Genomic DNA, 23,947 nt, shown 5'->3' on the forward strand with positions numbered 1-23,947 from the left:
TTCATCTTCAATGTGTCCTTCTTTTTCTGACTTACTAGATTAGGCCATAAGACCAACAGGAAAGCAGTTGCCAAATTTAAATGCCGAGATCATTCCTCCAGAGAAGACAGTAAAACTACTAACAAGCATGACAGAATGCATCTTTCTGGTAATTTTCACCCCCCTTAGATCACAGTCACTAGAGCTGCCCCTCCTTACTTCCTCCCAGGAGAATATACAGTTTTCACTTTTAGCCAACAATATGGCAACTCTTTTTTTGTTACTCATCAACAGAAAACCTTGTGTCTCGCTAGGTGTGGTGGCTCATGCCTATTAGACCTGAACTTAGGAAGCTGAAGTAAGAGGACCAAGGAGAAGAAAAACTTGTGTACAGAGGTAATTTCAGATGCATACTTTATTAGAGCCAGAAGTGAAAGTTTTCCCAGTGAAACAAATCTCTGAGTTCAGAATGGAAGACCACAAGAAACTTCACGTTGTAATTTACCTTTATCAAACTATCCCGGAACACAGCAAGTGCTGTATGTGGTCCTTTGACATTACATAACAAGTTGTTAACAGAAAACACACCAAACACAAGCCTTATTTTCTCTAATGGTCAAGTCAATCATCAACTTTTCTTAGAAGCACGTGTGTGTGTGTGTGTGTGTGTGTGTGTGTGTGTGTGTGTGTGTGTGTCTGTGTGTCTGTGGATCCAACCCAGGGCCTTGTGCATGTGAGGTAAATGTTCTACCACTGAGCTGTTTCTTAGCCCCATTTTTCTTAGATTTTTGGATTTAAAGATTCACTTCAAATACCAGCAATCAGGCTATATACATTTGAAAGGAGGTGTAGCAGTCAACTTTAAGCCTTGGATTTTCTAGATCTCTCTTCAAATAATTCTCACTGATTTGCTAGACTTTAATCAGTTTTGTCTGGGACCTATTTGCCCTACTGGGCCTACACAGAAGACAATATTAATATATCATCAATCCCTAGTGACTATGGTCCAACGGCTCCTAGCTCTTGGGGCCATGGTGGAAGCCTCATTCATCCAGTGAACACACGTGCAGGCCCCGTTCTCCCCCCAGCCAGCTGCTGTACATGATCAGCTTTTCCCTGAGGCTGGAGTCTGTGGCTTGATCTTCTTTACAGCTTCCAGAACAGAGAGTGGGTTCACTTTGTCTCCAAATTCTTTTTCTCGGTGCTCAAGAAGAATGCCCTAAAGTAGAAACGGGAAGGGATGTCAGTTTTCACTCGTGAAAGACTCTGAGCACCAGCTGTCCATCAAGCTCTGTGCTTGGGCAGCCAGGAACCCAGATCTGAATCAAACCCAGCACCTGCCCTTGAGGAATCCAGTCTTCTGAGGAAGGGGACTGAGGAAGCCATGTCCCAGTACTGGGGACACATAAAGCCAGGCATGGTTAACTACAACAGGGTGGGTGGAAGTGTTTCTGGATGACAGGCAGATAAAAGTAGATTCCATCTGGAGAGAAGAGAATAAAAACAGAAAAAACCTATGAAGTGGAGCTCAGAGGCCACTCTGATGGGTGCTAAATGACCACCTGAGAAGGCAGACCCACTCTTTCCTTTAGTCTTCTTAAGAAACTGGGGTCACACTTCCAATGCTGTGAAGAAAATGCACTAAGACATAGGACATCCCAGTTACTCTGAAGTAGTGAAATGATATCATCAGGAATCATCAAATTTCTTTAACTCACTGTATCTGGACACTAGCCTTAAGTTTTAAATGATCTGTAATTTGTTCTATCATTATAAAGACAAAAAAAAAAAAAAAGAAAGAAAAGGAAAGAAAAAAGAAAAAAAGGAAAAGAACAGTCAGGTCGGCAAGATGGCTTGTACAGTAGGTGTACTTGCAACACACAGGGATAACGACCTGAGTTCAAGCCCTGGATCTTGCATAGGAAGGTGAGAACTAACTCCTGGGAGTTGTCCTTTGACCTCCACACACATTGTGTATGTACACTCCTGCGCGCACACACACAAATAAATAATAAATAATTAAAAGCCCACCATGCTGTGCTGACTATTGGGAAGTGAACGAGGAAACTGCAATGAGTTGCTCAATAAGCCAAATGCAGGCCGTGAAAATTCGGGGAGGAATGGATAATGGCATGGGAAATGGTCCCCATCACTGCTGAGAGAGAAAGCAAGCCAGCTGCCCTCAGTTCTGTCCCAGTGGGTTGTCTTCAGTAACTTGACAGGAAGGCTCCACCCACCTTCCACTATTTTGCTCGTTTTAGAATCTCTATGTGGCATATGCATTTCTTTAAAGTAACTAGGCTTCACAAATCATTATTTAAAAAAAATCCATATGTAGAGGCACTTGACATAACAGGGCCGGAGGAACTACCTCCAGGAGGAACTCAGGTGAGTCCTGATGCCTAGTCATCCCAGTTCACTCTCCACCTTTCCAGAAACTCCACGAAGAACCAACAAGCACCACACCTAACAACACCTGGAATGTGCTAGCCCAGCTATGCGTACCAAGTGAGTCATCACCAGGCAAGAAAAGGCTAGCAGTGTGCCAAATCCTGCCCGACAGGACCCCACAGGGGGCAGAAGTAGGACAATGACACCCCACAGGGCCAGAGTGGGAGGGAAAGGGCCACCTTGCAGGTCATCTGGACCAGGTCACTTAGAACCACTTCTGAGGACAATCTGTAGATGCAGTGAGGCGGAATCCTTCTGAGTTCCTGAGTTTAATTTTTCCTGTGCTGCTTACCAGCCGTGTGTCTGGCTGACTGGCTTCCTGTCTCTAGGCCCACTTCCTTACATGGAGATGGGGATGAGAAAATCTACCATCCCAGACTGCTCATATGGAAGACATGAAACCATATATATGGGCACCTGAGACAACAAGGCAGGTGCTTAGCAGCCATTACCATTAAGACATTTTGATATATTTACTAGAAATTAACAAATAGAACTATGTCAAATTAGACACCATGTATTGCTAAATTTTAATACAAATAAGTAAGAACAATTACCAATGGTATTTTTAAAAGATTAGAAGCAAAGATTAACACTCAAAGATTTCTATTCTTATTCTTATTTCTCTTATGTTGTGAGGTCCAACAATGCAGGCTTAGGCCACTTTCCTATAAAAATAAAACAAAACAACAAAAATCCAACCACTCCCTACATATATGCATGGCATACCAAGGTTTCCAGTTAGGCTTGTCTCTAGGTCCTTCTTCTGTGAGCCATGCCTGCTCCATGTCCACTGGAAGACCCAAGGCCTAATGTGGAGTGTCCACCTGCTTCCCAGGCCTACAGGGACCTCAACTCTCTTTTCCATACTCTTCCTCACGGTCTCTACATTGATTCTGGGTCCTCACTACCAGGATTCCTAACTCCCTGTCCACAGAGGAATAGGTTCTTTCTCCAGGAACAGCCCTGACACCAAGATCTCCATAGGAAAAGCACAGTCTTTCTCATACTTCCTTGCCACCCTCCCTCATCAGGCTGTTTTTCTCTGTATCCATCCTTGGTGGTTTGAGAACATGCCAATTGAGTATATTCACAAATAGAATGAAAGTGAGATATTTGGTTGAATACAGAAACAACTTGAAATGAGAACACCTGGGCTCAGGTCCCTGCAGTGACATCCTGGACCAAGCTCGTTGGTATAGCTGCTTACCTCCTCTCAGTCTCAAGTTCATCATCTGGTATGACTCTAAAGTGTGTGTGTAAGATGCAAACATACAGTGACAACTGCTGGGAGGAAGGATGGGCCACTCTAAACATGGAGATCCCTGCCCCCAGTGTCAGCCCCTGTCTGAGGCCCCAATTCCAGAAACCCACAGATCTGTAGTAAACACAGATCTTACCTGTTTTCCAGGTCCCATCACAAAAACTCCTCCGAGGATGAAGCCTTCACCTTCTAGGTTTCCAGAGAAGCCACCATTCCAGGCCCGGAAGGAGTTGTACCACACACCCAAACGGATGAGGCCCATGAACATCATCTTCCTCCTCTCAGGACCATAGAATTTTTTCTATGGAGCAAGGAAGATCTTGTGTGAGTAGTCTTCATGTCTTTCATCCCCAGGAAGGATGCCAAGTGCCAAAAGCCCCAGAGCCTGCTACCTCATGTTCTTTTTCCAGCCTAACACATCACTCCACTCAGGGTCACACTCAAATGCCTAGGGAAATAAAAACCTGCCAGCTTTGACATCTAAAAGAAAGAAAGGAGGAAAGAGAGAGAGAGAAAGAGAGAGAGAGAGAGAGAGAGAGAGAGAGAGAGAGAGAGAGAGAGAGGAAGGAAGGAAGGAAGGAAGGAAGGAAGGAAGGAAGGAAGGAAGGAAGAAAGGAAGAAAGAGAGAAAGAAAGAAGAAAGAAAAAGCCTTTTTATTTTACTGTATTATTTTATGTTATTTTTGTGATGCAGGGATTGAACCCAGGGCCTTTCACATGATAGGCAAGCAGTCTACCACTGAGATCAACTTCAGGTCTGAAGGTGGTTCCATTCTGCCTCCACTTACAACATTGGGCAGGGGAAGAGAAGGGAGACACAGCTGCATAAATTAAGGGGCAGAGATTTGTGCAAAGGAGCAGGGGTTTTCTGCTACTTCCTACCCTCCTGGGCCAATCAACGAGAAAGGCTTTAGTAATAATGGCAAACAACTTTCCAGAGTCTGCCTGTGCTGTGCTGGAGCCTCGGTCAGTGACCTCTCCCAGCTAAGTACCATACCTACAGGCCTAGGGCCCACAAGTCCACAATACACTCTTTCCTTCTGTATTTTATTTTTAATAATATGTATATGTGCATTTGTGTGTGAGTCTGTGCATGTGAGAGAAGTGTTCACAGAGGCCAGAAGAGGGCACTGGATCCCTTGGAGCTGGTGCTGCAGGCTGTGGTCAGCCACTCAACATGGCTGCTGGAAACTAAATGAGGGGCCTCGGGAAGAATAGGAAGGACTCTTAAGCACTGGGGCATCTCTCCAGCCACAACACACTCACCTTTTCATCCAGGAAGATTTCCCCTTTGAAGTAAGGCTGGAAGTCCTTCACTTCTGACCCAACCTGCTCCTTCACCACAGCATAGAGAGGGACACCCAGTTCATCCAACTTGGGCTTCAGGGAGGACAAGTCTGCTGCTTCCTGTAGAAGACAGGAAGGTTCAGGCACATGAGCACTTGAAGCTGTGCTGTTAAAAACAAAACAAAACAAACCATGGCCCAGGGCATGGTGACACTGAGCAGAGGAATAAAGGTGACAAAATCCCAGAGACAAGTCGGGCCTTGTAGCCCAGCCGTGTGTCTGTCCTAGTTAGACACTAGACCTCAGGACAGGGTTTCAGGTGGATTCCCAGCCCAGGCTTCTCATCTTCTCAAAGAGGGAAAGAGAAATACGCCCAGGGAGCCTCTATAACAGTGGCTGCTCCCAGACATGCTCAGCCAGGACAGGTTTTCCTACCTTGTCTTCCAGCCTGTTCCTGCACTAGACCATACCAGCCCCAGGGTCCATCAGACACATGCATGTAGGCCATGTGACTATGGCCTCCAGGCTTCCGTGCAAGCCCCACCCCCATCCCTGCTAGAAACCCCCTTCTCTTTCCAGCTCTAATCTAACATACTGGAAAGGTATCCTTGTTCTAGAAAGAGCTCCTGGACCTGTCGTCCTACTTCTCAAGCATGTCCTCAGTCTTCTGCTTGTGGCTTTTTTGTGCGAAGCCTTCGAGTCATCATGGAGCACTGTCACTTAGATTCCTAAGTGTGTCTCACTGTTAGACATTCTGTCTTTTGCTTCATAGACACCTCAGTGTCTAGACCACGGCTGGAGGTGTGAAGGTACTGAATACTTGGCAGAAAGAGCTGAAGATGGACAAGGGGAGGATGTGGCAGAGCTGAGTTGGTACAGACAACTTTGACCCTTGTGAACCATGTGCTGGAAGAATAAACAATACTGCATAAATCATGGAAAAGCTTCAACCTAAAGAACCACTTCCTTTTTCACATTAGATGCTGGAATTAAAAAATCATCAGGAAGTTCTTTTAAACGTAGCCTGCCCACTTCTGATACAAATACAGTGTGATATATGATAACAACTTTATTTTCTATAACAACAAAAAAGAAAGAAAGAAAAGTACAACTAGGCAAAACAGGATTGATTACAACATATTTATCAAGAACTCTACTGAGTAGCACATTTTGACTAGAGGGGAAGGAAGGGGCTATCATGTCTGTTGGAAACACGGTTCACTGCTTTCTTGGGCTCTTTCCTCTAGGAATGTCGCCATATAAAGCCATCAAGAGGAAACAGAGTCATATAACTCCTGCCCATGCATCTGTTGAGTCACTCAGTTCTATCCCCCCACCTTTCTGGACACTGTAAGTTTCCACAAAATGTTGTTCCAGGGCACAGAACAGAACCCTGGAAAAAAGGCTGTAATTACCAAGAGCTGCTGCTCCTGGAACCCACTCTGTGTTACTCAACAGATCATGTCAGAACAGCTTCTCTGCTTATATCTGGGGGCATCTTGGAGTGAAAAGCCCTGAGCTTACACTCCACCTCTAAGATGAAAGAAAATAACAACCCCCTAAAGATGACCAACTCAGAATGCCTGTGACCTGTTACATGACTAGGGGGTGGGGGTGGGTGAGGGGGGGACCGAGACTGACAAGAAACTTAGCTTGCCAATCATCTGAGCTTAAAGTAGGAAGGTCCTATGTTAACTGGATGGGTCCAAGGTCATCACTGGAGTCTTAAATGCAGGAGAGGAAGAAAGTCAGTGTTGTAGGGATGTGAGGTGACAATGACTTGAACAGCTATTGCTGACTTTAGAAACAGAGGGAGAAATCATATGCAAAGAAAATCGGTGAGCTCTAGAAGGGTAGAAAAGGCAAAGAAATGGGCTTCCTACTACAGCTTCCAGGGGAATGCAACTAGACTCCATTTGGGAATTCTGACCTCCAGCCTGTAAGATAACTGCTGTTGAGGCTACCAAATGTGTGGCATTTTGCTACAGCAGCAATAGGTGAACGCATAATAAGCAGGTAGCTTGGCTTTGTGGCAACCTCAGCACCACTGTCTCCTCTGTGAAATGAGAATGGTGACAATAGGTTGTGTTTCTAAGGTAACCTCGAGAAGCCCTGCATAGGCCGGGGATGTGGCTCAGTTGGTAGAGTGCTTGTCTAACACACACAAAGCCCTGGGTTCAATCCCCAACATCACAGAAAACTGGACGTGGTGCTGCATGTCTGCAATCCAGCACTCAGGAGGTAGAGATGGGAAGACCAGAAATTCAAGGGCTACATGAGAAAGTTGGAAAAAAGAAGTGCCTTATAGGTAAGGTGTTGCAAAGTGTATGTACTCAGCAATATCAGTGGATTCTTCATCATATATATAAGCAGGAAAAAACCTCTTAGTATTGGGCCAGGCTTCCAGAAAAGAGAGAGATGATCCTGACAGGGCCAAGGGGACTACCTGAGGAGCCAAGCGGTTTCGAGGGCAGGAGAACCCTAGTCCATTTTCTCCTAGTCAAAGCAGTTATCTCAGAACTTGGGGCGTGTGATACTACCTGGGCAGGCCACCCAAACTACCCTGGCCCTCTTTTTACTTATTTATAGCGTGACAAGGCCAGGCTCAGACCACTGCAAAATTCCTTGTCGCACTAGCATTTTGTGTCTCCATTATCACAGCTCCTGTCCTGATAGGCGTTCTCCATTACTGGGATGGCTTCCATTTGAGTGGTCAACCTGGAACCACCCTGTAAGTGAGCCTCAGCTTCACTCAAGGGCACAGGCCAAGGGCATCCACATTAGCGGTATGACTCGAACCCTGCTCAGCTCCTCACTCTGTGGAAATGGACTCCAGTGGGTCCCGAGGAGAGGCACACACACAGGAATGCTCTAAAGTGCCTCCTTGAGGAGGTCTCTGCATGCTGCAGCTTCATCACATAGCAGCTGATGGCTGACAGCGAGGTTTCCTCAGCTCTCCAGATCATTATTTCAACAAGTGTGCATCTACGATGACCAACAGGAACTCAGAATTTGCTCCTGTTGCTGTCCTGGATTAAATGAAAAGACAGTACAGGACATGGCTGCTACCATACTGGGCAAAAGGTGTGAAGGACAGAGAAAGTAGATTTGTTACTAACCCTACCAGGATATACAGAGTTGTTAAAACCAGGATTAGAGCCGATGTCAAAACAAATGCACAGAGCAAATAACAGAAGTGCCCAGAGCCGACAGAAGCCTCAAGAGCACACATAAGCCCTTGGTCCTGGCTGCAGACTCCAGACCCCACTGTCAGAATGCTTTCCTTCCAACAGATCCTCAAAGGCACTCACCGCTCGACAGAGGAAACAGCCTGGCCTTCGCACAGCCATAATCACAGCCCCATTCCTCTCCCACAGCTCCTTTGCTTTGAATGTCCTTGGTTCTGAAAGAGAAGAAATAGAGAGTCCCTGTCTCCTTGTAGGCCTGCCCAATCCTTCACCAATCACTGGGATGCTCCTGAACTACACTGAGCCAAGCTCGGGCCGGAACCCAGCATAGGAGGGGACCAGCTGAGTACTCCACACCTGGGAGAAGGAGGCAAGCTCAGCCGGGAAGACTCATCTTCCCCAGGAACACTACTAAGGCTTAAGGATCACACTGCACACTCCAAAGGTCCCTCTCCCACAAAAATCGACTTTCAGCTAGAACATCCAAATTGCAATAATTTCTAGCAAAATGGCAATTCCACTTAAGCTAGCAGCAATGGACACTGTAATAATAATTTGGAACCCAAACTAAGTTTTATATTTTGCTGCCCCTCCCAAAGGTACCCTTAAAAGCGTATTCAAAGAAATGAACAACTAAAAAAATTTTTTTTTCAAGACAGGATTTCTCTGCATCGACCCAGCTGTCCTGGAACTCACTCTGTAGATCAGGCTGGCCTCAAACTTAGAGATCAGCCTGCCTCTGCCTCCTGAGTGCTGGGATTAAAAGTGTGAGCCATGACCACCCAGTGAAACCGACAATTTTTTTTTTTAATTAGCCTAAACATGTTAACTGGAATGCTTGGAAGAGTTAGTGAGGACTGATTATGGATGAACCTTAATCATTTTAGTATTCTCCAGAGCTATCCAAGTACCTGTGGGATGCAGTGTGAACAGAAACAGGGGAGAAGGGAGGCTGTAGTCACATGAGGTTTTTAAGGCTGAACAAAGCTGAATGAAGACTGGCAGGTCTCTCTCTGCACTTTCCTAAGGTTACCTGCCATGAGTCAGAGCCACTGCACTCCCTCACCTACTGAAATATAGTGATGGCTTCTCTCCGAGGGTACTAGCCAGAGGACCACCCAATCTGTGAGCCCTAATGTTTACCAAGACAATCCTGCCACAACTAAACATGACTGAACCCTACTGAGCCTCAGCTCTGTGTGGAATGCACCTGGCAGGGGTAGAGCCAGCGTGACTGAGTGAGGCTCACAGCTCTTGCCATGGATTCCAGGTGGGCTCCTGAAGACAGGTACATAGGCTCCTGCCTGCAGCTTTATCACAGGCAGGATAAGCATGAAGTATCAGCAGCTCCTCAGATCTCCCATTTACAATGTGCAAATCTTTCCTGTGCACCAGGCCCCCATACCAAGCATCAGGATCACAGAATTGGATAAGTAGTGTTCCTTGAGCTTATTCAACTGAGACAATTCTATTTATTCTATTTTATTCTTTATGACATTATCAAAAGACTTGGAATTCTTCAGCACACTCTCTGGAATAGCTGGCTTATTAAGTGATGGTAAAATATTACTAAATATTATGGAGCAATTTATCATTGCAGTTAAGGCAACAGTAATAGAGAGTGAAAAATGACTTTGATAAGAAAAAGATAAATTAGACAATAATACCAAGATTACATTTATGTGACTATATGTAAGCATGGAAAGGAATACAGCAAAGTAAAAGTGATTGTGTTAGGGAGGTACAACTACTGGTAATTTAAAAACTGTTATTAGATTTCCCCCTAATATTGCTTCAAGAAAAAGGAACAATTTTAGGAAGAAAACTAAAGAAGTTAAACATTCATCCTAACAGCCTGGAAAAATACTGAGGCTGGCAGTCACTCCTTACCTTTCTCCAGTGTTTTCAGGTCTATGTCTTCCAAATATTCCAGCTCTGCTTTCCGGGGCTTGGACAGGAATACATCCGTGTTGGCCAGGAGAAGTGACAGGGCAGCGGCCCCCAGGGCCCCTGCACCGATGGACCACATACCCATGGTGAAGAAACTTGGGTCCTGGAGGAAAGACATGTCTGGAGATTGAGAAGAAGGAAGATGTTACTGTTCCCACAGGACAGCTGCAATCTGACCTCCTGCCCAAGGCTCCAGTGGGCAACCGGCCAGCAGGCCAGAGGAGGAGGGCCTGAAGCAGAGAGACAGGACTGGTCACAACTGCTCAGCTGCTTGTCTGAGCTCCATTGTTAGAGCGTGGGAAAAGCACAGACACATGCAGGTTTGTGTCCCAAGAAGCTCGCTAGGGCATCAGGAGTAATTAGACAAATGACAGCCTTCCAGGGGCTTCTATTGTACCTCTGCCTCACTGTGACTTGCTGCTGAGCCTGTCCCACATCCCTCTCCTCACCAAGCCTCATTCTCTTTCACAGCACGGGTGGCAAGTGGCTCAGCTATCACCTCCCTGGGTAGGGACAGCTTTCTCATCTGCCATCAGAGGATACTGGTTTTGTTACCCTGTCTTCCTCTTGAGTTTAAGAATTTCTCAGAAACAAGGGTGGAATTCTATTCATCAAAGCCCCAGATACTGCCCAGCAGGGCCTCACTCAGGGTGGACAGATAATCTCAGTCAATTTCTCCCAACTGAGAACAGCTTTCTTACTCATTATAGAATTGAAATAGGCTTCCATTACAAACAAAACAAAAAACAGTTTCAACTGTGCCAATGCATAAAACCACAGCTGACAAGAAAGCTGATATTCTCCGAAGCCTACCACCTAGAGATGGCCACTGTTAAAAACCCCCGATATTTAAGAGGACATCCTTCCCACAGCCCCGCCCCCACCTGAGAACATAAATGCACTGATATTTGCTAAATGAATGGGAGGGCAGGGAGTAGGGTCTGTGTCATGTCAGAAGGACCAAAATTCTTTAGAGGGGGCTGAGCCGAAGCTGTCTGCATAGAGAAGGGGACCCTATGGAATCTAGTCTTAAGAATCTAGTCTTGTTCCCAGCTGGGGCCTGGTTGCCTCACTAGGAAGGCTCCCTGCAACTGGGTATCCTTGTGTCTCTGGGTGGCAAATCCAGACTCATCTCTGTTGTGGGATATTTGTACACTGTGTAAAGATATGTTGGTTTAATAAAGAGCTGAATGGTCAATAGTTGGGCAGGAGGTATTGGAGAGACTTCTGGGCAGAGAGAGAGGAAGCAGGAGATAATCAAGGCACAGAGGAGATGCCAACGAGACATGGAGGCAGTTAGATATACAGAATGGAAAAAAGGTAAAAGCACAGAGGAGATGCCAACGAGACATGGAGGCAGTTAGATATACAGAATGGAAAAAAGGTAAAAGCGCAGAGGAGATGCCAACGAGACATTGAGGGAGCTGGACATACAGAATGAAAGAAGGTAAAACGCCATATGGTAAAATGCAGATGAATAAAAGCAGGTTAATTTAAGTTAGGAGAGCTAGTGGGACAAACATAAGCTAAGGCTAAGATTTTATAATTAGTAAGTCTCCATGTTGTTATTTGTGAGCTGGCAGCCCAAAGAAAAACCCGACTACACATCCCACCCCAAAACAGCAGTACTCCATCCAGCCCGCCTTCTCCTGACAACTACCCCAAACCCCAGTGCTCCTGCCGGCTCTCACAACACCCTAAGATCTTACTCATCCCGGTACTTCCCCAAGTACTTCTCCCAGCTTGACTCTGTGTGCTTGGATGACTGGGGACAAGACAGGGACAGTAGTAAATCACCCAGCACACTTAATTCTACCCTGCAGGATTTGACCTGGAAATTTCTCCCAAGACCAAGTGAAGGTTGGGAAATGTACATCTCTGCAATGCGAGGGGGCTTTAAGGGGGGAGGAAGTGAGCCATGGTGATGACTTTGGGAAGGAAAGGGTAGACCAGACCAGTATTGAAGCCAGCCTCAGAAGTTCAAGTTTGAGTTATGAAATAAAAGAGAGGCCAGGTCTAGTGGCACAGGCCTGCATCTCAGCTACTCAGCAGGATGAGACGGGAGGATCCTACCAAGGTCAAGGCCATTCTGGGAAATAATTATTGAGTCATTGTCTCAAAGCAAAAAGAGGATGGGACTAGCTCTTGGTAGAAAACTTACCTAGCATGAACAAGGTCTTAGATTTAATCCTCAGTATCATTAAAATTAAATTAATCAGTTAATTAGTTAAAAGAGAACTCCAGGCAAGGGATGGCCAAATAAATATGACATTAAAAAAAAGAAGAGGAATCTGGTACTGATACACTTGAAAAAAGGAAAAGAAGAGGCGGCGGCAGTGTGGGTGTTTGAAGGAGTGGTGGCTGCCACTGTATCGCTGATGTAAAGGATTTCAGCTGGGAGGGAAGGCTTCCTTAGAACCACACAACGTGTGGTCTATGGTCAGTGGCTCACCACAAACAAGTCCTGAAGTGGATTCAATACAGTTGAGTGATGAACATGACTTACATACAATCAAGTTCTTGGGCGAAGCAGGAAAGAATGTTCCACAAGCCTGCTTCCAATTTTTCTTTGGCAAAGTTACACATTACTGGATTATAGTTCACAGAACAATTAGGAGGGAAATCGCTGCTCCCAGACACCTGCTGTAAACAGGAGAGTCCACACAGCCTGGAAAAAATGTTAGGACCTTTGTGCCTTTTACAACAGTTTTGGATTGCAAGCAGGTGTACATAATTCAGGAGCATATGAGTGCTGTCATCTGGTCATAGATGTGTAAGCATCTCTGTAAGAGGAGGCACAGGCCAGCTTACATCCTACAAATGGACTCCTAGAACACAGCAGTACATTCAGGGAGTCCAAGGACCTCCTATCCTACCAACACAACCCTACTGAACTCTTAGAGGCCACTAGGCTCCACTTCCCCATCACCCAATGACAAGCATTTGGCTTGTTTTCTCAGTGATCACATCAAGGGAATTCAACTCAACTAGACTGAACATTTATTTTCATAATTTATTTAGTATCGACCTGTTAACTAAATGGCAATTTGGGAGAACTTAGGATGACCCACGATCCTTAAGGAGACATAGGCTCAGTTCACAGAGTAACGGAAAAAAATCAGTAGGAAGGTTAGGCAGCTTGGCAGAGTAAGAACACTTGAGTTGTGGTGCCACGAGGAAGAGAGTCAGTCTGGGCAGCTACAGAAATAGAGGTAGTGGCTTTGGAATTGGTGTGGAACACAGTTCACAAAGTGAAAGCTTGGATTGTGCAAGGAATGATTGAGCCTAGCATGGAAGACTGACTGGGAGCCTCTGGGAGAGGAAATCCAGAAGTGGCCCACCCCTATAAGGGCAATAGGGGCTCTATCCAGCCCACCTTCTGAAAGTCATCTGACTGCACCCGTGTTTCCATGTGGCTCTCATGGCATCCTAGGATCTCATTTATTCTCAGGCCTCCCTAAGACCCCACTTCGTTCTGTGTGCTTAGGTTACTAGGGATTGGTCTACGGTAGGAATGAACCACCCAACAGACTCAACTCTCCTCTGCAGGATTTGACTGTGTGCTGAAGGTACCCTAAGGACTCAAACTCACATGTCCCAGAGACTACCCTACCCTACCATGGCTCCACTCCCTCCCTACCTTAACTTGGATTCAAGATGTTTTCTACCCTTAGCCCCACCCCTACTGTGACTTATTCCTCTGGGGGAGAGCAGCCCATCCAGGCTCTGTATCACAGGCTTTATCAGCAGTACCCATGGGAGGCAGACTTCTCTGTGAACAGGCTCAAGCTGCTCCCACCCTAGCAGGTGGCTCTTCTGCTAGTGATAAGCAGTGGAAACTCTGATCCCCAGAAGTATCTAGCTTCCAGAGCTCAAAGCAACCTCTCTCCTGGCAAGTCTTGGAACAGATACCATGACAACTTGCTGCACAGACTTAGGAGACCTTGAATCGGTTACTCCCACAGGGAGGACGAGGAGAGAGGTTTTAATATCTGGATGGAACGGTCAGTGCTTTTCCACATGTGCCTCCAAGACCACTCAGCAGAGAAGCAGGGAGGCCAGTAACCTTGGATTTTCTGTCTTGTGAAGCCTCTTTGCAGGGGGCAACACTAAGGTTCTGAGTTCAGTAATTCCCCTACAGCCACAGGGCCAGCAGGTAGCAATACTGCCATCTGTAGTAAACAGGAACAGCACTCCAAAGCTTATAGTCTTCCTGCTGTCACACCTGGACTCTCCACACATTCAGAAGTAGGTCTGTGGGAGTCAAGGACATGAACCTCCATCTTCAGGAAAATTTCAAACAGGCAGTTTATTGTTTTCAGCCATCAAACACAGTCCCGCTATGTCTGGTCTAAAGGAAATTTACCATACACCAGCTGTCCCTTCTCTTTTTTCCCCTCTGTCCCCTTCCTTAAGGAAAGGGCCAGTCTCTCTAAATGAGAACTGCAAGGTTGTTTACAGAAGAGGCAGCCCCACCCGACAGCTATACTACTCATCTCCCCCAGGGAGGGGAGGTAGGGGGTTATCTGATCCCCTTGTCTCCAGAAGGTGAAGCTGGATAAGACTGCAAATAAACAGCAGCTGTAAGAGCTCAGAGTGGCAGCCTGGGTCTCTGGAGACTTGAAGGTAGGTAAAGGAAACCCAGCTGGATCCCCTAAGCCAAACTGTTGCCACCTACCCCAGGCCCAGCTTCTCAACGCCAAAATGAAGGAGTGCCACCGCTCCTTAGACCACAGGGACATCCTCTGATATCAACACAAACAGTGCACTTTGGAGCCCCAACATTCTTGTTCTTCATTAACCCCACCATGGCTCCCCTGCTCATTCATTCTTCATCCAGCTTGGTGCCCCCTCCCCTAGATCCATCGCTCAATAGGCCAAAACCTGAGAACTGCACTTACCATCTGCCGCGTCCACACCTCTGCTTCTGCTGACAAGAGATTCTGGCTCACAGGGTGTGCAGGCAGGGTGTACAGGCACAGGGAGGGCTGGAGGTGGGGCTTTGGAGTCTTGCCTAAGCCCCTAAGCTTAGCTACTCCACAGGCAGGATTGGGCCTCACAGAAACCCTGGGGCTCCTTCAGCTGCCAATGGTTAATCTCCAGAAAACATCGAAGTGGCCAGCTGCCAAGGCCCCCTAGCCCTTCAGACAATTTAGCAAAGACTTGAGTCATTTGCAGTCATGCAGACTGTAACATTTCTTAAGTGTCAGCAGACACCCCTCTGCTATGGGTGCACACTAAGCCAGGCTCTTAACACAGTCCACATGTCACACTCACAGCATCAAAGGGACAGGACCTTTTGTCTATGGCTCTTTGTGCAGCCTTTATCTGTACCCACTTCTTAGTCTACATCCAGGAAGTCAACTGGACTAAGGATCCTTACTTGGTATCTGTTTATCACCTCTCTTTTTCCCTCTTTCTCTGCCATTTAAGTGGCTTCTCTGAACCCCTACACAATTCCTGGGTGACCTCACCTAAGTCCAGCATCTCACCCACTAGCTCGGCAATGCCTCCAACTCCCAATTCCTGTTGCTGACTCAAAGTTTCCAGGTCAGGGGTTTTATACGGATCTGTTGCGGTAGATCCCAAACTGACCTCCATCCCTACTCAGTGAATGATACAAGTATCCAGCCAGCTGTTTAAGCCAGAAACCTAGAGTCAGTTTTCCTTTCTCTGGCTCTCACTGCCTACATTTTATCAGTCAGAGTTCTGTTCATCTCATATGTGTCCGTTAGCCTCTTCTCAGCTCACTGCTTGAGTCTACGTTCAAACCCCCACTATTCTGAACTTCCCAGAACCGAATGAACTTGGCTCTACTTTGGTTCTTTATACTTCACTCTCCATGCTGTAGCCAGAGTTGTTGTAAAACAGCGCGCAGGAAGCCTTGGCGGGTTTGAGCCAAGGTGCCATGCAGATGTGGCAGGTGGCGGCGGCATGGTGTGGTGGAAAGTTGCTCACCACATGCAGACACGGCATCCATGTGGAAAGTTTTATTAAAAGGGGAGGGAAGAGGAAAGAGAAAGAGGGAGGTAGAGAAAAAGAGAGGGAAAGAGAGAAAGAAAAAAGGAAAGCGGAAGTGTCCCAAGCCAGAGTGATCTGATCACTCCTTATCTTCCACTTCACCTTCTCTTACAATGAACTCTTCTCACCAGTGCTGACTAACTTCAGTTCACCATTCTGGTCTCACTCCTGGCCACTACAGCACCCTCACCAGACTACTCTCGTTGCAAGATCATACTATTTACTACTCATGCTGTTCCTTTACTGAGAATTCCCTCACCCTGCAGACCAACAAGATGAATGCCTACCTGTTAGGAGAACCCAGCATAAATAATACTTAGCTAAAACCCTTTCCTGAAAGCATTGCCAAATGAATGCTTTATCTGATTACAGGGCCCACACATGTGTTAACATAGGCACACCTCTTCACACTGTGAAAAACGGGCTTCATGTGTTGTGTTTTGGTTATCTGTCTGACTTCACAGTTATACAGACAACAAGGGAAATTCACTACTTTATCAACAGCACTTACCAAGGATCTGCTACCTATAATATAGGTACTATAATGTACATGTAATGTATCAAACCCCTAAAGGGATTTAAATTTTACCCTTGAAGTTTCACAGTAAAGCAAAGTTGGGACTATCCTGTTGCTGCCCAATTTCACCTCTGTGTGGAAGGTAATTCTGGACATGGCTAGCCTGGCACTAGAGAAAACACTCAAGCTTGGGACTTAAGTGACCTTGCATCGAGTCCCAGCTCTGCTGCTCACTGGCAAGGGGAGCTGACACAGCTGAGTCCGGAGTGTAGTCACTAAATAGACAGAAGGAACTGGGAATCCTCTCTTTCCACTCTCACATCCAGACTCTGCAGCACCCAAGGACTACTTCTACAGGGAGAGCCTTGAGGGCACCCAGCACTACTGAGCGCCGGCTGTGTGAGCACATTCTCACTTTCTCCTGCCTGTTCAAAGCGCTGCCTCTGGGCAGGAACCGATAAAGTCTTAACAAATACAGAGCATCAGCACGGGGTGGGTTAACTCATGTCTCAAACATGTAGGGACAGCAAGAAATTCTAAACATCAAGAGAACACCTGCCCTGCCCAGCCTCACCCAGGGACTCTTCCCACCTCAGAAAAAGCTGGCCTGGGGCAGCCCCAGGGGAAGGAAGAAAGGAAAGTGAGAGAAAACAAGGGGAAGGAAGAGGCTTGTGGCTTCCCTGCCTCGGGCCTTCAGTGAACAGACTGGAAAGATGTTTCCCAGCTCTCCTCTCCTCCACTGTCCTCTGCTCTTCAGGCTCTACTACAGCAATTCCTTTATTGAGTAAATGAGGAGCTGGCTAACACAAAGTCACATGGGTAAGAAGAGCATCAGTGCCAATGTTGGGACTCAGGTCTGGGTCAATCAACTCCCAATCCGTGCCAGCTTACCCTGCTTTGGATTCCCAAGGTTCCACACAGCCAGCCATGAACCAGGCCCCTAAAGCTAGAACAGCATGCACATACATTGGAGTCAAGTGCAGCCAGTGCTGAAACTGGATCATTGGCCTTAAGCAAGCTGAGAGGAAGACTCCTCCTGGATGGAGTCTGGCATCTGGAGAGAACCCCAGTCTCTCCCAAGCCCAATCCTTGGCAAGAAGCTTACAAACCAATGCCAAATGTTTTCTTAAGGCTCACACTGCCCATTCTCTACTGAGAAGCTGGTCTGCATTTTTTCCTATACACAGTAACAAGGCCATGCTATTTCTAGATGCTATCATAAATACCAGCTTAGCAGTGGTAAATACTTGCTTAAAAGCACAGTGAGCAACAGAAGAGCCCTCAGACCACCTGTGGAACTGGCCACCTGCAGTGAGCTGTCACTCATTTGCCAAAATCTTCAACTTTCTGCTCTGTTCATGGGGGAGGGGTAAAAGGGAGGGGGAAGGAATGAAGGGGACGGGGGGGGGGGGGGGGGAGAATGCCTGGCTCTATCCCAGCCCTTCACTGAGACACTAGAGTCAGAATTTTGAACAGGTGCTAGGAGAGCAAGATAACGCAATCAGCAACTGAGGCACAACAAAGTAAGGGATATAGCTGACTGGGAAGGTCCTTTCCTCTGAGAAGTGATTCCCCCCAAAGGTCTGGCCATTCAGCCGACTTTTCAGTTTCCTGCCAAGGCCTAGAAGACCCGCTCTCTCAAGTTGCATGAATGTGGACAGGAAGAGGAAGACAAACCACCAAAATACATTGGGTTCCAGCAAACAAATCCTAACTCTCATTTTGTCCCAAGAGGCCATGTTATCCCTCATCACCTTAGGGTCTTCTGGGAAACAAACCGGGTGCAATATCGGCACACATCTGTAATCCCAGCACTGAGGAGGCTGAGGCAGGACGATGACTATTGAGTTCAGAAAAGGTGAGGGAGGTCCTTCATAAGGAACGTTCAGGAAGAACAACATGAAACCCAGCACACTCTAGAAAACTGAAAAGGCTTTGCTAGTTTTTTTTTTTTTTTCATTTTTTAAAAAACAAGGTCATGATATGTAGCCCAGGATGGCCTAGAACTTGCCATTCCCCTACCTCAGCATCCTCAGTGCTGGGATTTTAGGTATGCACCACCCCACTGGGTTTAGCATTGTCTTATTGTCATCTTTTGCAGGGCTCGGATGCACTCACTGTTCCTAGGAGGGCAACACAGATACCAAACACGGAACAACTTCCCCAGCTCTGTCCCTGCAAGTCTGCTTCCTAGGTGGACGTTCTAGGTCTGGAGGAGTCCTGCCTTGCGTCTACATTCTCCACAGCACATGTTTGAGTTAACTCTGGCTCCCCAACACTGTCTTTTGCACTAGCCGTGCCAAAGGCAAAGGGCAATGCTCAGCTGCAATCTCCCTTGGCAGAGGGCACTGAGCTCAAAGGTGAGGACGGCTCCTTCTACAGCACCTCTGTACAGTTCTTGCCACACAAGCCTCCGTCCAAATAGACTCGGGGCTTACCATTTCACAGAGGCAGACAGCCAACTAGCAAGAGAGTTGCCTTTAACCCCAGATACTAACAAAGCCTGGGCATGAGCCTTAGAATTCCAGACCTAACCAAGCCTTCTGGTGCTACACAAGTTTGAGATGATTATTGGAAACCAAGGCTTCAATTCCAGCACTCAAGAGGCTGAGAGAGGAGGACTACAAATTCAAAAAGGCTTTGGGAAAATCCAAAGCCACCCTGAACTACATAACAAGACCCTGCCTGGAAGAAGAAAAGGAAGAAAAGGGAAGAGAGGGAAGAACGGACACCTAGGTCCAATTCCTACAAGCTGTAAGAACCTGCACCAGGCACTGTTTTGCATCATTAAAATGGGAACAATTCTTGAATCACCTTCTACAGGGATGAGTCAGGATTAAAGACATGGAAGATGCTATAAGCTCTTTACAAAGACTGCCCGAAGATATTTAATTCTTACTCATTTTTGGATTAGTCAATGATTATCCCAAATATATGAAACAGAGTATTTTCTGATGAGTATCTTCTGAGAAATCAGAGTGTGCAGTGTGAACCTCAGTTTTGTCTCCAGGGCTGGGCCAAAGCAGGATCATATAAGACTCTATAAGCAGGCTCCATGACAATGCTTTTCAAAATAAAACAACCTAAGTGATTGTTTGCTTTTCAAATAAATCATTAACTAGGCTCCCAAAAAAGTTGAAATAAAAATAAACGCCCAAATTAAGCTGATTTCCAGGTAACAGGGCTGTGAAAACAGGAGGCACAGTGGTGTCAGCTGGACTCTGGGTAGGTTCCCTTCCACACATACCTGCCAGGGTGCACCCTAACTTTCTTTGCTCTCCTTTCGACCATTTCCACCAACTTCTTCAGCGCCTAACAACCCGGAGGATGGGCTGCCATGGTGCTTTGCTCATCTTTACCACACCTCAGCAGTGCTTTGAAATTTTACAACTGGGCTTTCTAAGTCAGAGGTCTGAAACCTTTGGAAGAGATGGGGTACAGGTGCCTCTGAGACTTCCTTACAGGACACTCAAGCACAGAGACACACAGCTACTGCCACCCCCGGGCAGCCTCCAACCCACGTGGAGGAGACCCCTCTTCCCCACGAGATTGGACAAGGGTTTTCTCAGTCCTCTATCCCAACAATTCAGACAGCTAGGTGACACTACGCCGGTCCCGGACAGGGTCTCTGGACCCCAAGCGTGGAGTTTTTGTCTAGATCGCTGGGGTGAGCGGAGGGCACACCGGAGAGCGGTCCCAGGGGAGGTTGGAGCCGCATCCTCCATCCGGCATCCACTCTCCGTGGCTCCAGGCCTGCCTGGATCCTCACCTGAGCCCCGAGGACCCCGCCTCCGTGGACGTCACGGGCCTCGCTGAGCGGCTCCAGCGGACGCAGGTGCCTCCTGCCAGGGTTCTCCGTGGGAGCTCAGTGGAGGGCCCTGGGACCCGGCGCGCCTGCGCAGCTCAGCGCCTACGCCACCGCGCCACTTCCACGTGACAGCCACGCCCCTGCCCCGCCTCTCGGGACCAGGGGATTCAGTAGAACTGGGGTCGCATCAGGGCGGTCCCATGGCGCTAGTTTGGTTTGCTCCTGCCCAGTCGTCAAAAGAGACTTCGGATGTGCTCTGTGGAGGCGCTGCGCTGTCGTATCCAGAAGCACCTGTGTGTGTGTTGTGTGTGTTGTGTGTGTGTAGTACCCCCCCCCCCCAAAAAAAAAGCTTAGAATTACCAGCGTGCATCCTCACCCCATATTCCTCTTCACTCCCAAATGCTGGTTATTAGAGTGAAGAAAAGCAGCTGAGAACTGGCTCTAAGGATAACGCCAGCTCCTCTCAGCTTCTGAGCAACCCTAGGGCAGGCTTGTCTTTCACTTATTCGTGTTTATTGAATGTGGCTCAGACTGGTCGAGAATTGTTCATCCTCCTGCCATAGTCTTCCAGGTGCTGGGATCACAGTCGTGCACTGCCATGCCCGACTTTATCATCCATTTTTCTCACTCCTGTAGCAAGTGTTCATACAGTTTCAGAGAGAGGATTAACTGACTCACACAGAAGAGGTAAATACAGGGGTGGGGGAGACAGAGGCAGAGAGATGTCACAGCAGTTTTCAAAGAAGTGTTGAAGCAGCTGGACAAGCACAATGGTCAGCAATGGTCACTTGTTCCGTGTGTGTTGGCGTGTTTCCACGTGTGTGTGCAGCTCTGGGCATCTGGCCAGAAGACTAGGCTGTCCTGGTCTATCACTCTTTACCTTATTCTCATGTTTCTCACTGTGAGAAACAAGACCCTTGCTATGTAATAACAAATTCAAGAGACTAGGGAAAGTAAGGCAGTTTTTATTTTATCTTGTAAAATTGGGTGTTACCCTAGACAAAAGGCAAAAATGGCTTGCCTGCCAATTTGGTGTCAAGCAGTGGTTTTTACTGTCCTGATGGTGAATATTCTTGCCCTGTCTTCCCCGTGAGCTAGGTACTTTGGAGAGTTGCAATCTTTCCCACTTATCCAGCATATCCCCCACCCCAAACGCCCTATCCCCCTAGAGCTGGAGACCCTGCCCTGCTTTCATGTCATGTAGCTCAGTCAGTGCCCATCCAAGTTAGGATTACTGTTGCTATGATGAAACACCATGACCAAAAGCAAGTTGGGAAGGAAAGGGTTTATTTGATTAACCATTCCACATCATAGTCCATCACTGAAGGAAGTCAGGGCAGGAACCTGGAGGAAGGAGCTGATGCAGAGACCAAGGAGGGGTGCTGTTTTGTGGCTTGTGTACAGCCTGATCTGATGGAGGCATTTTGTCAATTGAGGCTCCCCACCCCTCAGCGACTCTAGCTTGCACCAAATTGAATAAAAACCAGTCAGCACAACTGACCCCTTGTCAACTTGACAAACACATCAATATTAAGTCACAACCTTTTCTTTCTTGTTCCTCCCCAAAATCATACATTACATAAGATATTTTACAAACTTAAAAATTGCCACAATCTTACAAATTCAAATGTTTTAAAAGATCAGTGTCTTAAAAAAAATCCAAAGTCTCTCAACTATGGGCTCTATAAAACAAGTTAAATGCTTACCTACTTACTTCAAGAGGGAAGAACTAGATCTCAGTCAAAATTTGAACAAAACAACGAAGCAAAACCAAACTCTGTGTAAATAACTCAGTGTCCAAGGTTTCAGGTTTACTCATGATCTTCTGGGCTCCTCCAAAAGCCTCAGGTAATTTCTAAGGCTCCACCCTCTACAGCCCACACAGATTCTCTCCTAAGCTTAGGCCAGCTCCAGTCCACACCTGCTGCTATTGTTGGCAATTGCCCTATGGTACTGGCATCTTCAAAATGCCTGCTGCACCTGGGCTGCACTTTCATCAATAGCCTCTTCTGGGCTTTCTTCATTATGCCAAGCCTCAACTTCTTTGCATGATGCCTTTAGTCCTGGTGCTTCCACTGCTACTGAGGCTGCACCTTCATCAATGGCCTCTCCTGTCCTCTCACAGTGCCAAGCCTCAGCTGCTCTCCACGACCCCTTCATAACTTGAAAACTGGTACCATCTGGGTGACAAGTTCAGCTGCCTGTGTGAGGTACAACCTTGGCTGTATCTGGAACATAGCTTCTGTGTGCTGATCCACCTCAATGATGCTACTCTCTTCTTCTCATCCTGCTAATTCCTCAGCTGCAGGTAACCAGCATCAGTTGTCCCATTTTTCCTTCATTGATGCTGGTCTCTCATTAATCACAGCTGATTCTTCAGTCCCCACTGACCAGGACCACAGATTCTTAATACAAAATATGCAACATCCCCAATAGACTCCTTAAGTGACTCAAACTTCCCTCTGGCACTTCACAAGACAGGCCTCCATCCTCTGTATTTCTCTCAACATTCTCATCTTCCAAACCCCCATGGAACAGCTCACCAGTCTTTGAACACTCAATGGCTTTTCGAGCCCACAGTTCCAAAGTCCTTCCATAATCCTCCCAAAAACATGGTAAAGTCTGCCACAGCAATAATCCACTATCCTGATACCAATTTTTGTCCTAGTTAGGATTACTATTGCTATGATTAAATACCATGAGCCAAGCAAGTTTGGAGAAAGGGTTTATTTGTCTTACACTTCCACATTGTAGTCCACAAGTAGAGGAAGTCAGGCCAAGAACTCAAAAAGGCAGGATCTCTGCCTCCAGGTCCATCAGTAGTTGGATGAGGTTTCTAGCACGACAATTAGGGTGTTTGGCCATCCCATCACCAGAGTAGGTCAGTTCGGATTGTCGCTCGACCATTGCCAGCAGTCTGTTGTGGGGGTATCTTTGTGGATTTCTGTGGGCCTCTCTAGCACTTTGTTTCTTCCTATTCTCATGTGGTCTTCATTTACCATGGTCTCCTATTCCTTGTTCTCCCTCTCTGTTTTTGATCCAGCTGGGATCTCCCACTCACCCAAGCTCTCTTTCACTCGACCCTCGCCCTTCACTACCCCCACTCCTGTCCAGGCTGTTCATGTAGATCTCATTCCATTTCTCTGTCGTTGGGCGATCCCTGTGTCTTTCTTGGGGTCCTGTTTTCCAGGTAGCCTGCCTGGTGATGTGAGTAGCAGTCCAGTCATCCTTGTTCCACATCTAGTATCCTGTTATGAGTGAGTACATACCATGTTTGTCTTTCTGAGTCTGGGATACCTCCCTCAGGATGATTTTTTCTAGATCCATCCATTTGTCTGCAAACCTCATGATGTCATTGTTTTTCTCTGCTGAGTAGTATTCCATTGTGTATATGTACCACATTTTGTTTATCCATTCTTCAGTTGAAGGGCATCTAGGTTGTTTCCATGTTCTGGCTATTACAAACAACGCTGATATGAACAT

The 23,947-nt window shown here is 46.9% G+C and overlaps 1 protein-coding gene across 6 annotated transcripts; it reads right to left on the bottom strand.

Annotated features, from left to right (window-relative positions):
* Positions 1-378: 378 nt before the first annotated feature.
* Positions 379-20,552, bottom strand: Prxl2a (peroxiredoxin like 2A). Of its 6 annotated transcripts, none has more exons than XM_059274165.1 (6): positions 20,426-20,552; positions 10,059-10,238; positions 8,292-8,383; positions 4,960-5,100; positions 3,831-3,995; positions 379-1,198 (listed from the first exon to the last, which is right to left on the bottom strand). In XM_059274165.1, the coding sequence occupies exons 2-6, from the start codon at positions 10,234-10,236 to the stop codon at positions 1,085-1,087; spliced, it is 690 nt and encodes a 229-aa protein (XP_059130148.1). In that variant the 5' UTR covers positions 10,237-10,238; positions 20,426-20,552; the 3' UTR covers positions 379-1,084. The 6 variants fall into 6 exon arrangements, with proteins under 6 accessions (XP_059130148.1, XP_059130151.1, XP_059130149.1 ...); XM_059274168.1 differs by having other exon boundaries at positions 10,059-10,221; positions 20,426-20,551; XM_059274166.1 differs by lacking the exon at positions 20,426-20,552 and adding an exon at positions 15,020-15,146.
* Positions 20,553-23,947: the final 3,395 nt, after the last annotated feature.

This window comes from Peromyscus eremicus, chromosome 9, assembly GCF_949786415.1.
Source record: "Peromyscus eremicus chromosome 9, PerEre_H2_v1, whole genome shotgun sequence".
NCBI classification, from domain to species: domain Eukaryota; kingdom Metazoa; phylum Chordata; class Mammalia; order Rodentia; family Cricetidae; genus Peromyscus; species Peromyscus eremicus.